This window comes from Pseudogymnoascus destructans (assembly GCF_001641265.1).
Source record: "Pseudogymnoascus destructans isolate 20631-21 unplaced genomic scaffold scaffold_36, whole genome shotgun sequence".
Classification (NCBI taxonomy): domain Eukaryota; kingdom Fungi; phylum Ascomycota; class Leotiomycetes; order Thelebolales; family Thelebolaceae; genus Pseudogymnoascus; species Pseudogymnoascus destructans.
Genome location: NW_020167555.1, coordinates 50,340 through 67,298, shown reverse-complemented (window position 1 = coordinate 67,298; position 16,959 = coordinate 50,340). Strand labels below are relative to the sequence as shown.

General features: G+C 46.9%; 1 protein-coding gene across 1 annotated transcript; it reads right to left on the bottom strand.

Annotated features, from left to right (window-relative positions):
* Positions 1-16,183: 16,183 nt before the first annotated feature.
* Positions 16,184-16,722, bottom strand: VC83_09010 (uncharacterized protein; the record flags this gene model as incomplete). The annotated part of the gene is made up of 1 exon (XM_024472549.1): positions 16,184-16,722. The coding sequence occupies one exon, from the start codon at positions 16,720-16,722 to the stop codon at positions 16,402-16,404; it is 321 nt and encodes a 106-aa protein (XP_024319777.1). The 3' UTR covers positions 16,184-16,401.
* Between the last annotated feature and the right edge of the window lie 237 nt (positions 16,723-16,959).

Here is a 16,959-nt window from a genome sequence, read left to right as displayed (position 1 = left end):
AATCAAGTGCGACCCACAACTAGCTTGCTAATCATGTAGTGAACGTAAGAGAATCCCATAGAACCATCTCTTGGGTTCCTAGCCTATAGGAAGTGAAAAGGAGGTCCAAGGTCAGAGTACCTATAGATAAATTATGTCATAACTTAACCAATCTTGTGGGTAACTAAGGAGCGATGACGTGTAATGAACCATAGAGGGTTGTAGAAGCTTCTAGAGCTATTGTTCATGTTCCTAGGCCTCTAGTTGGTAGAGATATGCCATGTGGTAGTATTGGCCCACCCTCTTAAGGAGGAGATTTTCTTAATAACTTGTTCAATGAGTGTCCAAATGATATGCCGTGATGTATGTAGCATAAACAGATGTAGTCGAAGAGTTTGCAGCAATCGTTGAGTAGTATTGCTTCTGTTGTTGGTGTGATAAGCCAAGATATGTATGGTGACTTGTAGGTTTGAGGAGGAGATTTCTAAGTTTGCTCTTGAGTTTGATAGCAAACTGAGTGCAACGAATGTCAGTATGACATTATCCCCCTTTTAAGGACGTTTGTTGGCTGTCTGCTTGCCCTTTAGCCAGTTGGCTTTCTTAGAAAGAAATTCTAGAATGAGCTTAGATGCATTTTTTAGATTTCTCTTAGGCTCCCAAGTGTTGTCACTTGTAGGATAGCCTTTCCACTTAACGAGGAAGTAGTCCTGACCTCTAAGTGTCTTTTTGTCAAGGATAGACTCTACTTCATATTCTGGTTGATCCAAGATCAGAACAGGAGGTGGAGGAGACTGAAGTGGTCTTAAGGAACTTTCTTGTGCCTTAGACAAGAGAGATGCATGGAAGACATTATGGATAGTCCAAGTAGGTGGTAATGCAAGCTCGAAAGCATTCTTGCCAATAGTCCTTGTGATCTTAAAAGGTCCAAGTCTTTTAGTATCAAGTTTGTCTGAAGGTCTAGTAGTTGTGATATGTTTTCTAGACAAAAAGACTTGATCACCAACTTTGAATTGTGGTGCAACCACCCCCCTGTTAAAGGCCTGAGCCTGCTCGTCTTGTGCACGCTGTATTTGAACCTTGAGATAGTCCTGGAGGCCCTTAAGGTAGATGATTCTTTCAGTAGCAGAAGGGTTTTTGAAATTTTCAGGACAATTCAGTTCTGCCACTTCAAACCTAGGGTGATAACCATAGTTTGCATAGAAAGGTGTCTCTTTTGTGGTGTTAGAGATTGTGTTGTTGTAAGCAAATTCTGCAAGATGGAGAAGATCTGCCCAGTTGTCTTGAGCATAGTTTGTATAAATTCTTAGATATTGTTCAAGTACAGAGTTGACTCTCTCTGTCTGGCCATCTGTTTGAGGGTGATAAGCTGTAGAGAAGCGTTGTTCCATGTTTAAGAGTTTAGAGAACTCCTTAAAAAAGTTTGAAGTGAAAACTGCTCCCCTATCTGAGATCCAGTGTCCAGGAATTCCATGATATTTAAAGACCACCTTGAGGAATAGCCACGCAAGTTCAGAAGCTGTGATAGTCTCATTGCAAGGCTCAAAGTGTGCCATTTTTGTGAGCCTTTCTACCACCACAAGGATAGAGTCATAAGGGGTAGCACCCCCTTTTGGGATAGAAGGAGGCAACTTGACTATAAAGTCAATGGATATGGAGTCCCATGGGCGTTCTGGTATAGGTAGAGGCTGCAAGAGGCCATAGGGCTTTTGCCGTGTAGGTTTGTTCAAGTTGCAAGTAGTGCAAGAAGATATATAGTCTTGAAGAGTAGTCCTTAGACTAGGCCAGTAGAACTTTCTTGTTAGAAGTTCATAAGTTTTTGCAAAGCCAAAGTGCCCTGCAGCTGGAGCATCATGGAACTGCTGTAGGAGGTGTAGCTGTAATCGTTTATCCCTTGGGACATAGATATAGTTCTTGAATAAGAGAAGTCCATGCTGATTTTTTGAGAAATTCTGTAGTCCAACTTTCTCAAGAGAGGAACCTTTCTTCTGGAGGTATTCCAAAGTTCTTTTCGCAAAGGGATCATGGTTGTAAGCATCTTTGAATGCTTTAAGAAGTGTTGCTGAGGGTGTATAGTCTTTAAAGGTCTCTGGTTCCTGAGAAGAGGTAATGGGGGCAACTTGGTCTTGAGGGGATAAGTTTACCCCTAAGTCCTCTGTAGTACTAGGGTTGCTTAAAGATGCTGCTATAAGCTTTGCTGAGTCTAGCAGAGCCTTTGTATTGCTAGTTTTAGCAGAATCTTGGTAGTCATGTCTTCTTGAGAGGAGATCTGCTCTTTGATTCTTGGCCCCTGAGACATGTTTTATAACAAAGTCAAAACCTCCTAGTTGTTCAGACCACCTTGCTTGTCGTCTATTGAGCTGTTTAGTGGTTGTAAAGGTCAAGAGGTTTGAATGGTCACTGTAAATAGTGATAGGATAGTTTGCCCCTTCAAGGTAGCATCTCCAATGCTTTAGAGAACATACTATGGCAAGCAGTTCCTTGTCTGTAATGGGATAGTTTTGTTCAGCTGCTGATAGCTTTCTTGAGTAAAATGCCACAGGCTGTAGCTCTTCTTGTTTGTCTTTTGGAGCTTGGTATAAGATTCCAGAAATAGCAAAATCTGAGGCATCTTGTCATACTGACATTCGTTGCACTCAGTTTGCTATCAAACTCAAGAGCAAACTTAGAAATCTCCTCCTCAAACCTACAAGTTAACATACATATCTTGGCTTATCACATCAACAACAGAAGCAATACTACTCAACGATTGCTGCAAACTCTTCGACTACATCTGTTTATGCTACATACATCACGGCATATCATTTGGACACTCATTGAACAAGTTATTAAGAAAATCTCCTCCTTAAGGGGGTGGGCCAATACTACCACATGGCATATCTCTACCAACTAGAGGCCTAGGAACATGAACGATAGCTCTAGAAGCTTCTACAACCCTCTATGATTCATTACACATCATCGCTCCTTAGTTACCCACAAGATTGGTTAAGTTATGACATAATTTATCTATAGGTACTCTGACCTTGGACCTCCTTTTCACTTCCTATAGGCTAGGAACCCAAGAGATGGTTCTATGGGATTCTCTTACATTCGCTACATGATTAGCAAGCTAGTTGTGGGTCGCACTTGATTTCTAATACATTTACCAAGCCTGGTTAGTCATGGAAAGTCATGGAAAATGAGAGAACTACACTCCTTTGGCATAAATAGGATTGCCCTTTCCTTAAGAAAGGGCAAGCAGACAATACAGTAAATCGACTATCACATACTTCCACGTCTTTTACAAGCTTTCAAGCATTCATCTTGTTACTCCTTGTTTCTGAAAAGTCAGTGAGGTGTTAACCTCTGACTTACCCCTGAGTTCCCAGACTCAACATTTGTTGCAACTTGTCTGAACCACTTCACTACATCACACACCTGATTGCTGCGTTGTGGAATAGTCTAAGCTACAACCCTTTGGCTCTGTTTCCTAAGACAGTGTGTTGTCTTAGTAAAATCATCCCTTCCTTGGGTGGCTAGATTCTCACATCTGGTGCACCCATCATTACACATCTGTCTCAAGAGTGGCAGGTTTCAAGGGGTTAAAGTGTAGTAACATTTTCCCTTCTTTAAATTCTCCTTTAAGAGCATCGAAAGCATCTTGCTGTGTCTTATCCCGGTGATACAAAGTGTCCTTGTGAAGTAATTGAGTAAGGGGTAAAGCCAAGGATGTATATCTTGGTATAAACCTCCTGTAATAGTTGGCAAACCCAAGGAAAGACTGAACCTCTTTAATGCTGGAAGGAATAGGCCACGTTTGTACTGCTTTTGTCTTTTCAGGGTCCATCTGAATGCCTTCTGTTGAAATTCTATGTCCTAAGAAATCAACTTGAGACATATGGAAAAGACATTTCTCAAGTTTGCAAAAGAGTTGTGCTTGAGATAGCTTCTCTAAGACTTGTCTAACATGTAGAACATGCTCTTGAGCGTCTAAAGAGTATATAAGAATGTCGTCTAAGTAGACAACAACAAAGATATCCAAGTAAGGTCTTAGAATATCATTCATGAGAGCTTGGAAAGAAGCAGGTGCATTGGCAAGCCCAAAAGGCATTACCTGGTATTCAAAATGACCATAGCGTGTTCTGAATGCTGTCTTCCACTCATCACCTTCCTTGATGCGTATCAGGTTATAAGCTCCCCTGAGATCTAACTTGGTAAAGATCCTTGCTGAATAGAGCCTATCTATGAGCTCAGGGATAAGGGGTAAAGCATATCTGTTTTTAACAGTGACTGCATTAAGGCCCCTATAATCAACACAGAGACGCAAGGAGCCATCTTTCTTCTTGACAAAGAGAATGGGAGCTCCTGCTGGTGAGGAAGAAGGTCTGATAAAGCCAGAACTAAGGTTCTCATCTAGGTATTCTCTGAGAGTTTTCAGCTCTAATTCAGATAGAGAGTAGATAGGGCCGTAGGGAGGCATTGAGCCTTCTGCGAGTGGTATCTCATGGTCATAAGGCTGGTGCTTTGGCAGAATTGATGCCTTTGCCTTGTCAAAAAGATGTTGGTAGTCTTGGTATGCTAAAGGCAAAATGACCTCCTGAGATGATTTCTCCAAATCTGAAGTAGCTGCTATCTCCAGGACAGGTTGGAAAGGTTTAACCCATATCAGAGATGATATATCGTCCATAGTTTGGTCAAAATCCTTGATCTGGGACAAGTTTGAGTCTTGGACCTGAATAGGGGTAACTGAGGCTTGAAGGGTTTTTTCAGTATTGAGCTCAGGATTTGAGCTAAACCCAAGCGATAAATGCTTCCAATTGATAGTTGGATCATGCCTTTGAAGCCATGCAAGTGCCTATGGCGCAGCCCTGGCCTACCCAACCACCACCTCACGAACTCTCAACTGATACCGCCAGCGAACCTTGGCTTGAATTGCCCCAAACCAGCGATGAAACTAGCGATTCCACTATCGAAGACTCTCTAGCAGCTACAGCTTAAAGCACTTTAGCTCAGAGTAGCCAGGCTGATGGCGTTATAACATCGAAAAGGGGGGGGGGGAAGGGGCTTACGATAGACCAAAAGACAACGATTATCCAGCTTTGCGTCCAAAAAAGGGATATATATGGGGTTATTGCAGATAGATCCTTTTGGCAGCTTATAACTAAGGAGGCGGAACACTTGCTAGGTTTAACCCATAACTCTATTGGAAGAGTTATTACCAGTCTTATTCGAGAGCGTCGGAGCGAAGTCTCATTACGGCCAGAAGGACGAAGTGGCGAAGAAGATCCTCCTTCTTCATATGACGATGCAGTTGACCAATGGATTAATATCGTTGATATACGGGCTAATAAGGAATCGATTCGAGATGCAGCAAAAGGGAGAAAGGGAGCAGAAACTGAAGCATCTATTGCATGGCGAACTGCTCAAACTACCCGGTTCTCACATCGAAATCTATCGAACTCAATAGAGTCTTCCATTCCGCCTTCTGAGTTAATCCCCTCCGAGTCTATCCTCTCTGATTCTCATATTTCTGAGTCCTCTACACCGTCAACTTCAGCTTCTCAACCAAGACGAAAGCGGAAACAGTGCACTGAAGACCCCCCTCCACCCTCTCATAAAGATGCAATCCTCGAAATCGCTCAGAGTATCGCAAGGACTGCTGAGCTTTCAGCAAGCGCCGATGCTGCTGAGCGGTCAAATGCAAAAGCTATCAAGAGTGTTGAATTAAAACTCCAAGAACTACGTGCAGATGTGAGTCAAATACTACATCTATTACAACAGACGCATCAGAGTACAGATGGATAGAAAGGGATATAATAGATATACATGTAACGTGGTTTATCAGTACGTCGGACATATCAGTACCTCGGAAACTTTTCTCGAATTTCCTACCCTCTAACTTCACAACGCGTTTTTTCCACCTTTTATTATGTCAGTGATTACCCAAGAAGCAAAAATCATTCTAGCTATCGAGGCTATCCGAACATCAAAAAATCTAAGTCGTCGGAAGGCTGCTAAGCTCTATGAAGTACCTCATTCTACACTCTGCGACAGAATGAACGGCCGAACTACTGTCTACGAACGCCGGCCTGCAATGATGAAATTAACTATACTAGAAGAGGAGGTGGTTATTCAGAATATACTTAATATGGTTTCAAGAGGATTTGCACCCCGGCTTGCTGGTGTAGAAGATATGGCAAATTTTATACTCGAATCGCGTGGAGGGAGGCACGTCGGGAAGCTCTGGGCCCACCGATTTGTACAACGACGTCCAGAATTAAAGACGCGTTTTAATCGCGTTTACAACTTCCAAAGGGCCTTGTGCGAAGATCCTGAACTAATTGGCGCGTGGTTTCGACTAGTGGAAAATATGAGGGCAAAATATGGTGTTTTGGACTGCGACTTCTATAACTTTGACGAAACTGGGTTTATGATGGGTGTGATTTGCCCTGCAATGGTTGTTACCCGTGCAGATCGACTTGGCAGAGGTAAGGCAGTTCAGCCAGGGAATCGGGAATGGGCTACAGCGATTGCTTGTATCAACAGTGACGGCTGGAGTATTCCTCCATTTTTGGTAGTTAAAGGCAAGAATCATCTTGCAAATTGGTATACAGACGGCGGCCTTCCACACAACTGGGTTGTTAAACCGACAAGCAATGGATGGACAAACAATGAGACGGGTCTAGAATGGTTGAAACACTTCGACAAACATACTGCTGTTCGTGCAAGGGTGTAACGCTGACTTCTAAACGATAGAAGACACAGAGGTTCTCTTGCGTAAAGGTTTACTTATCAGAGGAGGCAAGGGATCAGACACAAAGGCTTCAAGTAACACGTTACTAGTATATAACAAATACTGTATTGAGTTGAGCACGAAGCTCCTATCTAAGGAAATACTATCTACTTATATAGTGGCGTCGTGCCTAGTGGACTCTTGGGAACTCACTCGAGTCCTCGGAGTCCTGGACTCTTAGGACTCTTCTCATCATCCTGCGAGTCCATCACGTGCCTAGTGGACTCCTGGGAACTCACTCGAGTCCTCGGAGTCCTGGACTCTTAGGACTCTTCTCATCATCCTGCGAGTCCGTCACGTGATACTTTCGGAACTACTATTCCCCGCTGCCCCTCCAGGTACCAGGGCCGGTCTCATGCGACCTCCCTCCTTCCTGTCCTGTAGTTGGCCAGCCTTCTTGTTCCGTCGTAACACTCGCTCCCTTCCCCTGGGCATTCGTCTCGAATCCTATAAGTACGTCCATGCCCCCGGGACTCTGCTGCTCCTCAGCGAGTCCTTCAACATGCAACATGCCTACTGACACTGCCCGCAAACTCCAGGAACGCAACGATCTTGTCCGTCGAATAAAGAACCACGGATACGAACTACCCGAAATGGATTCTTGCTCGAACTCGTGAGGCGAAACGTTACTTGCGTGTCGTCTCCAAATGATTCACGGCGGTGCGCCGAGTGCGTTCGTCGCAACTTAAAAGAAAAATGTGACTGTATGGGTCCTGAGCATCCCGACTGGGTGAAGCTCGAACGGGAGGAGGATCGCCTGGATCGCGAAGAGGAAGAAACCCTTTCGAAGTTACTTCGTCTGCGGAAGCAGAAACGCCTCATCCGAACCCGTGGTAAAGATATGCTCCGGCGAGGTTTGAAAACCCTCGATGAGCTTGATGCGGCAGAGGAGGCCGAACGTGTGGCTGCTGAGAAGCGTGACGCTGTTGAGGCTGAGGAACAGGCAGTTAGCGCTGCCTCCTCGTCTGTGACCGGGACCCTCGCTTCCTCCGATCCACTGGCCTACTCCCCTGCATCTTGGGATCAATGGCTGGCGGATGGCGGCGTCGATATTCCTCCAGCAGTTCTTTGCTGATGTTCCTTATTGGTTCCCACGAATTATCCGTAGGTTCGTAATTTTCCCATTTTATCAAAAACTCTTCTCGACGTCCTACTAACCTTCTGTCTAGGATCGCTTCGACCTCATATTCGATTATCTCATTCTCGGGTTGGAGTTCGGTGTCGGTCGCAATTGGGGTATTTCCTCTTGCTGGTTCCAGTAGTGAGACATGAAATACTGGGTGTAGTCTAGACTTCCTGGGTAGCTGCAGTCTGTAATTAACTGAGCTGACTTTGTTCAATATTTTGAATGGTCCCAATTTCTTGAAGTCCAACTTTGTGCTTGGTCGTTTCGTTTTGATATGTTTCCGGAGTAGGTATACTTTATCCCCCTCCTTGAAGGCAGGTTCCATACTGCGCTTCTTGTTTGCGTATGCGGCGGATCGTTCATTTAAGAATTGGATGTCCGTCGCAAGTTGTTCGTGGAACGATTTCAGTTGTTCCACCACGATCAGGGCTTGTTCAGCTCGTGATTCATCCGGTCTTGGTTGCCTATATGCTTCTGGCTGGTAGCCGTAATTGGCAAAGAACGGTGAGACTTTCGTTGCTTCTGTCATCGCGCTGTTATATGCAAACTGTGCGATGGGTAAGATCTGAACCCAGTTATCCTGTTGATGATTGACATAGCTTCGCAGGTACTGTTCAAGGGTCTGATTTAATCTTTCTGTTTGGCCGTCTGTCTGGGGATGAAAAGCTGTTGACAGCTTATGATTTGTTCCCAGTAGCGCCATCAATGATTTCCAGAATTTCGAAGTAAAGAGCTTGTCTCTATCTGAGATGATTTCTTCTGGCATCCCATGATCGGCTAATATGACTCGAATGAAGGTATATGCGAGCGCCTCGGCGTCGCTAGCTTCTAGATATGGTATAAACTTCCCATATTTCGTGAGTCTTTCCGTGATGACGAGGATAGAGTCATATTCTATTCCTGTTAACGGGTCCTTGGAGGGTGGAAGCTTGACGATGAAGTCCAAAGCTATTGATTTCCACGCTCCTTTTGGTACTGGTGTCGACTTGAGTTGTCCGTATGGCAGGTGCCTATTGGATTTTGACTTGCTGCAAATGCCGCACTCTCTTACCACTGTCTCTACCTGCTTCCTCATACCTGGGAAGTAGTAGTGTCGAGTGATTCGTTCGAAGGTTCGCGTTACTCCCTGATGACCGTGTGCTGGTAACGAGTGTTGTTCTTGCACCAGCGGGCGTCTCATTTGACTTGGGACATACACTAAGCCTTTGTATCGAATCAATCCTTGTTCGTCGATGGCGAAGTCGCCTTCGACTTTGGACAAGACTCGCTTGGCGCATTCGTCTGTTGCGTAAGCTTTCTTGAGACTTTCCTCGAGTTCTGTATCTTCGATGACTGAGATCGTCGCTAGTAACTCGTTGTACTGTATTCCTGCATCTGTTTTCTTCAGAATTGCTCTAGGTCTTTCTTCCTTTGGGCCGGCGTAGTCGGTCCGTCTGCTGAGAGCGTCTGCTCTTGCATTCTCGGAGCCCTTGCGATAGGTTATCGTGAAGTTGTAGGCTGCGAGGGTTTCTGCCCAGCGGACTTGTCTGCGGTTTAAAACCTTGGTCGTGGTGAAGTATATGAGGTTCTTGTGATCCGTCCATACCTGCACAGGGTAGGTGGGTCCCTCAAGATATACTCGCCACTGCTCAAAGGCAACGACAATAGCCAGTAGCTCCTTGTCGTGGATGTCGTAATTGAGTTCCGCGGGTGACAGTTTCCTAGAGTAGTACGCGATTGGTTTGAACTTACCGTTCTCGTCTGGTTGATTCAGACATGCTCCAATTGCGAAGTCAGAAGAGTCCGTTTCGAGGATGATCTTCTTTGCAGGGTCAAATGTAGCAAGGATAGGTGCTTCCGTGAACTTCGTCTTAAGTTCCTGGAAAGCAGCCTCTGCCTTGTCCGTCCATTTGAATTCGAGATCCTTTCTGGTAAGCTCCGTGAGTGGTTGAGCTACCTTGGAATATCCCGAGATGAATCTCCGGTAGAAGTTGGCGAAGCCTAGGAAGGCTTGCACTTCCTTGACCGTGGTCGGTGTTGGCCATTCCAACACTGCCGTTACTTTTGCTTGGTCCATCTTGATGCCATGCGTTCCAATAATGTAACCCAAGAATTCGACTTGGTTTTTATGGAACTCGCACTTCTCTGGTTTGAGGAGTAAGCTGTACTCCTTTAGTTTCTTCAGGACGAGTTTGACATGCTTGACATGCTCCTCCTTGGTTGCTGAATACACCAGGACATCGTCTAAGTAGACAATGGTAAAGATGTCTAAGTATTCGTGCAAAGCATCATTCATCAGTCATTGCATAGATGCGGGTGCGTTTGTTAGCCCAAAGGGCATGACTTGATACTCGAATAGGCCATAGCGGGTGCGGAATGCTGTTTTCCACTCTTCCCCAGCCTTGATTCGGATCAGGTTGTATGCTCCTCGCAGATCTAGCTTACTGAAGATCTTTGCTCCTTGAAATCTATCGTGTAGTTCGTTGATTAACGGCAGGGCATACCTGTCCTTGATTGTGATGTTGTTCAACGCTCGATAGTCCACACATAACCGTAGGGAGCCGTCTTTCTTTGGTACGAAAAGCACCGGACTTCCTGCGGGTGATGTGGATGGTTTGATGAATCCTTTTGCTAGGTTATCATCAATGTACTCCTTAAGTACCTTCAGCTCCTTTTCCGATAGCTGATATATTGGTCCGAACGGTGGACTCTTGTCTTTCTCCAAAGGTATCTCGTGATCCCATGGTTGGTGCTTAGGAAGCGCCTCGTTCTTAGGGCCTTCCTGGAATAATTGCTCGTATTCCTTGTACTCCACCGGTATACTCGTCGGTGAGGATGCCTGGGCTAGGTCATCGAGCTCGGAGGTTGCACATAACTCCTTCCGGCCCTGGGAGGGTTTCTCCCGTTGTCGCGTGTCCGTCCGTTGTTCACACGCGCACTGGCTCATCACAACTTTCTCGTTCCACCAGTCGATCTGGGGGTTGTGTTTCTTGAGCCATGGCATACCAAGGATGCACGCATGGTTGTCCATGTTCACGATGTCAAACTGAATCGTTTCCTTGTGCCCGTGTAGCATGACCATTTCCAATGGGACCGTTTCGTGGGTCACCATTCCTTTATTAGTCGAGATGGGCTCTCCATCTACGACCATTAACGGGTATGGTTCGGTTTTCAATTGCGTCTTGAAACCTTGCGTGTCTGCTACTTTCTTTGTCATAAAGTTGCCCGTCGCTCCTGAGTCAATCATTGCTCGGAGGTGTCGCTGTTGTATCTTAGCGACCACATATAGTTGCATGCTGCCCATCGTGGCGCATAGCTGGTCTGTACTAGGCCTCTTCGTGTCGCTCGCCGGTGGCCTACCGTCGAGGACTCCTAGTTTTTTGACTCGTCCGAGGAAGGATAGTATTCATCCGCTTCCAATGGTGGTCCTTGGGGAGATCGTTTCCCTCGCTCTTCTGCTTCGTCTAGCAGATGTGGGTATTTCTCGTATACCTGTTCGCTTTTGATAGGCAAGTCCCCTTCAGACTGGCTTCGCCTGAGGGCGTGAACTTGCTCTGCGTCTCTGAAGTGTATCCTGGGCGAGGATCGGGGAAACAACTGATTCTGGTGTTTCTTTTTCCAGTGGAGCTTGCAGTCATCTTCGCTGCAATACTCCCAGTAGACATACGCGTGCCAGGGATGATCAGTCTCTGTTGCGTCTGTCATTGATAGTTCCCGCTGTCCTTTCACCCATGCACTATCTTCCCTCGGAGGCGTGGAGAACGTGTCTAGTTGCTCCATGGCTCTCCTTTCGATGCGTGGAGTGGGTCTCGCATTTTCCCGTCGGAGCATATCTCTGGCTTTCTCGTCGTACTTCTTCAGGGCTCTCCTGCGGTCCTGGTAGTAAAGTTTGACGCTTTTCATATACTTCAGTTTAGCCATATGCTCGACATCCTTCTCCAGTTCTTCCGCTTCTTGGGCTTCCAACTTAGCTACGTCTTGGGACGTGCCAAGCAGCCTGCGGGTATTCGTTAGTTGGTCGTAGTATCTCCAGAGGTCATCCTTGCAGTCGTCCACCTTGCACTTTAACGGAAGTTCCTGTAACAGGTTCCCGTAGAGGTCTTTAAGCATGGGGATTCTCCTCTGGCCATTGGGCTTGTCTCGTTCGGCCCTAATCTTCGCGTGGGCGTGTTTTGCCATGCGTCTTACTACGCTCTTGCACCGTGGACTCATTGGTTCCGTAGGTGCGAGTTCATCGAAGGTCTCTTGTTCCGAGACGGTGAACGATTCCGCCTCCGACCCTTCATCTGAGCTCTCGTCTTCTGGGGTGCTTTCGCCGTTTATTCCCCAGTCCTGTTTGCTCACAAACGTTGCGTTCAACTGTCCTGTCCAGGTGGCATTGAGTTGTTTGCCGACTTTGCGTCCGCCGTTCCCTTTCTTTGGCTGTCTGCAGTCTCGGGCCATGTGGCCTGGCTTGTCGCAGTTAAAACAGAGTCGTTCCTTGAATTGTCTGTCTTTCTTAGGGTCACGGGGTCGTCCAGGTTTGAACGTGGCATCGAGTTCCATTGGGTCCGACCAACGGTTGTCTCACGGGTGTTGATCCCGTCGTCTGCCCTCGTTTCCCTGGTAGGGGTAACTTTTCTTGGGCTTGTCATAGGTCCGACGTTCCTTCTGGAATTCGTATAGTCGATTGTCGATTCGGACCGTATGTTCGATTAGCGCTACCATGTCCGTTGGTTGTTGTTCCAAACGGGCAAGTTCCATACGTATATGGCTCTTCAGCCCACGTCGGTAGTGGCTGATGAGTGCGCTGGCGTCCCATCCTGTCTGATTGCCGTATCTCTGGAATTCTGTGGAGTATGTGAGGGCGCTGCCAGTCTGCTTAAGTGCAAACAGATGGTCTTCTGCAGTCTTAATCTCATCGATGTCTCCGAACATGCGTCGGATTTCCTTACAGAATCCATTCCAGCTGCCAAACATAGTCTGCGTAGTTGTCATGCTTCCATTGGTACTTTCATATTTGAAATAGTCCTTGAGGAATGGTTCGATCCATCGCAGGGCTTCCCCCCTAAGGTAGGACGCAGTCCACAGGGCATAGCTCTCCTGGGTGGGAAACTTCTCATCATTGAAGTGCTGGTACAGTTCGACCTGTAGCAAAAACACCTCAAGTTCCTTTCGGTTGCCGGAGTAAGTGTCGGGCAACTTGACGCGTAGAGTTTCCTTGAGTTCGTTGACGGTGGGTGCATCGGGCATCTCTTCATTCTCAGGCTTAGACCTCTGAGACGAAGTTGGCGTGGTGGGGGTTTTCCCCTTCGAACTGACGACAGACATGTTGCTTTGTGTGTAAGCCGGTACCTCGTAGAAGTGGTGCTCAAAGTGTAACGCTGACTTCTAAACGATAGAAGACACAGAGGTTCTCTTGCGTAAAGGTTTACTTATCAGAGGAGGCAGGGGATCAGACACAAAGGCTTCAAGTAACACGTTACTAGTATATAACAAATACTGTATTGAGTTGAGCACGAAGCTCCTATCTAAGGAAATACTATCTACTTATATAGTGGCGTCGTGCCTAGTGGACTCTTGGGAACTCACTCGAGTCCTCGGAGTCCTGGACTCTTAGGACTCTTCTCATCATCCTGCGAGTCCATCACGTGCCTAGTGGACTCCTGGGAACTCACTCGAGTCCTCGGAGTCCTGGACTCTTAGGACTCTTCTCATCATCCTGCGAGTCCGTCACGTGATACTTTCGGAACTACTATTCCCCGCTGCCCCTCCAGGTACCAGGGCCGGTCTCATGCGACCTCCCTCCTTCCTGTCCTGTAGTTGGCCAGCCTTCTTGTTCCGTCGTAACAAAGGGGTCCATATCGAATGCTGGTGTTAGCCGGGCACGAGAGTCATGAATCGGCCGAGTTCCAAGAGTACTGCAAGGCACACAACATTATAACTCTTGGACTACCTCCCCACTCGTCTCATTTAACTCAGCCACTTGATATCAGGTGCTTTAGTGTGTTGAAGCGGGCATATGGTCGGCAGATTGAGACCTTCATTAAGGCTCATATCAACCACATTACCAAGGTCGAGTTCTTTCTCGCCTTTAGAGCAGCATATCTGGAATCCATGACAGCCCAAAACGCCCAGTCCGGGTTCCGCGGAGCTGGCTTAGTGCCTTTCGACCCGCAAGCAGTGCTTTCAAAGCTTGACGTGAGGTTACGGACTCCAACTCCCTCTAGACCCTCTACTGCCAACACCAACCCTTGGGTCTCCCAGACCCCTTCCAACCCAACTGAAGCTCTTTCACAAACAACCCTCGTTCGAAATCGAATTGCCCGTCACCAAGGAAGCTCGCCAACTCCACTCTTCGGGACAGTTATTGCATTGGCAAAGGGTACGGAGCGACTAGCACATGAGAACACCCTTCTGTCTGCTGAGGTACGTACCCTTCGAGCAGCCAACGAAGCCCTTAGCAAACGCCGCAGGGCTAAAAAGGCTCGTGTCCGTGAAGGAGGTGCACTTATAGTAGAGGATGCACAGGCTATTATCGCACAGAAGGATGTGGATGAGCAGGTACGACGCGACGTACGTGCGGTTGGGGGTAGTCGCAAGGAGGGGCAACCGTCTAGGCGATGCTGTGGGATCTGTGGAAAAGCTGGTCATAATGCGCGAACTTGTCAAGAAGCTATAGATATGTCTAGTTCATCTGATTCCGCTTAGTTATAGTTAATTTAATATGTTATGGTTGATTTATTGATATTCAAAGTAGAATGCCAATGAAAAGTGTCCGAGGTACTGATATGTCCGACGTACTGATAAACCACGTTATATAGTTTATAATGATAAATACTCTTCTATTAATGGTGGAGGCACTGCAAACCGTGATCCAGATGCTGATGTATGACGGAAGCATATAAAGCAATTTGATAATAGAACTGCAACAGGATAGTAAACCCCAACTGGCTGATATCCTGAACGGAGTGCCTTTCCAAATGCTGTATATGTCCATAGAACCTGCACTCCTCCAAACGCCTGTTCTACAGCAATCCGGACCGAAGAGAGGGCTCTATTCCAAGCCTTCCTTTCATCTGAAAGAAAGTGTCTACCCTGTGGGTGCGCCCATGGGCAAGCCATACCATAACCTGCTTGGTATGCAGGATCACCATATAGATATAATAGATTATGATCTTGCATAACCTAGATGGTTGTTAGTATTGTAATATGATAATAGAATACTCTTACCTCTCGTATATGCTCCTCTACACCAGAGCGCCACCACATCGCCCAATCATTTACAGGACCAGGCCACGGGCCTGTTAGTGATGATATTAAACCATCGGGAGTTACTACTGCTTGGTAGTTGATTCCATGAGCCCGTTTATGGCCTGAGAATACGAGCCGCTGAGCATCTTGCCCTTGCGGACGCTGGTGAGACCGAAAAGTACCATCGACAAAGCCCCAAACCCCATCTGCACCCCCTACTCTCTCAATAGCCACTGCGAACTCTTTTAACTTCTCATATGTAAGTTGAGGGTGCCATTGAAGCATCCTTGAGTAAGACTGATGTAGGAAGAGTACTGTATCTGTAAATACAGTAGTTAACCAGGCTATAGAGCGGCCAAATATATCAGCAAGTGATACCCACCGCCCTGGAAATGCAAGCCTAGCACATACAACGCAAAGCGCCATCCATGGCGCTGGCTGTACTCTACCGCTCCATGGCACGTTATGGAGCTGAAAGAGTATAGTAAGTTGGTGGATCTCACTCATCGAGAACCTATTTACATAGTTATTAGTTAATATAAATGAAAAGGGGCAAAGAAGAGGAGTGCTTGCCTTAGTAGTTGCCGTGCTTGGACATCGTCCAAACTCTCAAATGAGATGCGCCGGCGTTGCTGAATATGACGGCGATGATGATACTGACGACGCCGAGCCCATATTCGGTGCTCTTCTTCTTCGTCCTCTACTATACTTGCGAGGATGACAAGAAGACCCGACAACGATATCATCCTCGTTCTCTGTCTCCGGCTTCGGCCTCGGGCTTGGCTCTGGCTTCCTGGCATTATAATTATCACTTTTATAGGCGGGAATCACAGGCGGATCACCATATGTACCTATATACGATGACATCTCCAGCTTCAAATTATAGACCCGCTTGAATTGTTCCCATTCTGCTATACTAGAGTTGGCAGCGGTCGCAAAAGGGTACATATAGGTACTTCCACTTGCATATATATTTGTATGGTAATGGAAGTACCGCGATGTATCTTTTTCCAGCTGTCACCACCTCTCCCTCCACCCGCCCAGTTCCAAAGCACTTACTGAAGTAGAAAAATTTATCAAAGGCCAGTATTCTACAGAGGGAACAAAGGGCTCTATGTCACGTGGGGTGTTACAAAGGGAACGCCGTGGGGGGTATGGCCGGAAGGGGAGAATTACATCTAAACCAGTTTCCGCAGCTCTCCCATTTCTCGTCAAAATGGCAAAGTCCAGCGTTGTAAAATGTGAACAATTCAAGCAGGTCCTCAAATTATCGTATATTACGCTATATACAGCAGCTAACTACTCTAGGCTAAAGCTACACCACATCGCAGCTGCTACACTCGCGAGTGTAGCAGCTGCTGAAGTGGCCTAATGCAATAGGCGCACCGCATGTGGCCATCCCCCAGTCAACCACCAATGCCACGGCGATGGAGAGCCCTGCCCCAAGTGCCCGTACCTTGTGCAGAAGACATGCATGTGCGGCAAGAAAATCCTTAAAAACCAACCTTGCTGGTCCAACCAGATCTCCTGTGGACAGACTTGCCGACATCGCCTTCGTTGTGGCATTCACTCGTGCCAGAAGCCATGCCATCGGGCTGGCGATTGTGAGGATGCTTTCCTCACCCAATGTCCCCATGTCTGCGGTAAGACCAAGACCACACCCGGTTGCGGTCACGTTTGCCTCGAGCCCTGCCACGCGCCATATCCGTGCAAAGAAGACAAGCCGTGCCAGGCAAAGGTTATCATAACATGCGCCTGCCAGCACTTAAAGCAGGAAATACGTTGCTTAGCTACCAAAGTGATGCTAGTGACTGAACGCAAGACCCTGGCCTGCGACAACGAATGTCTCCGCCTTCAGCGCAATGCCAAGCTT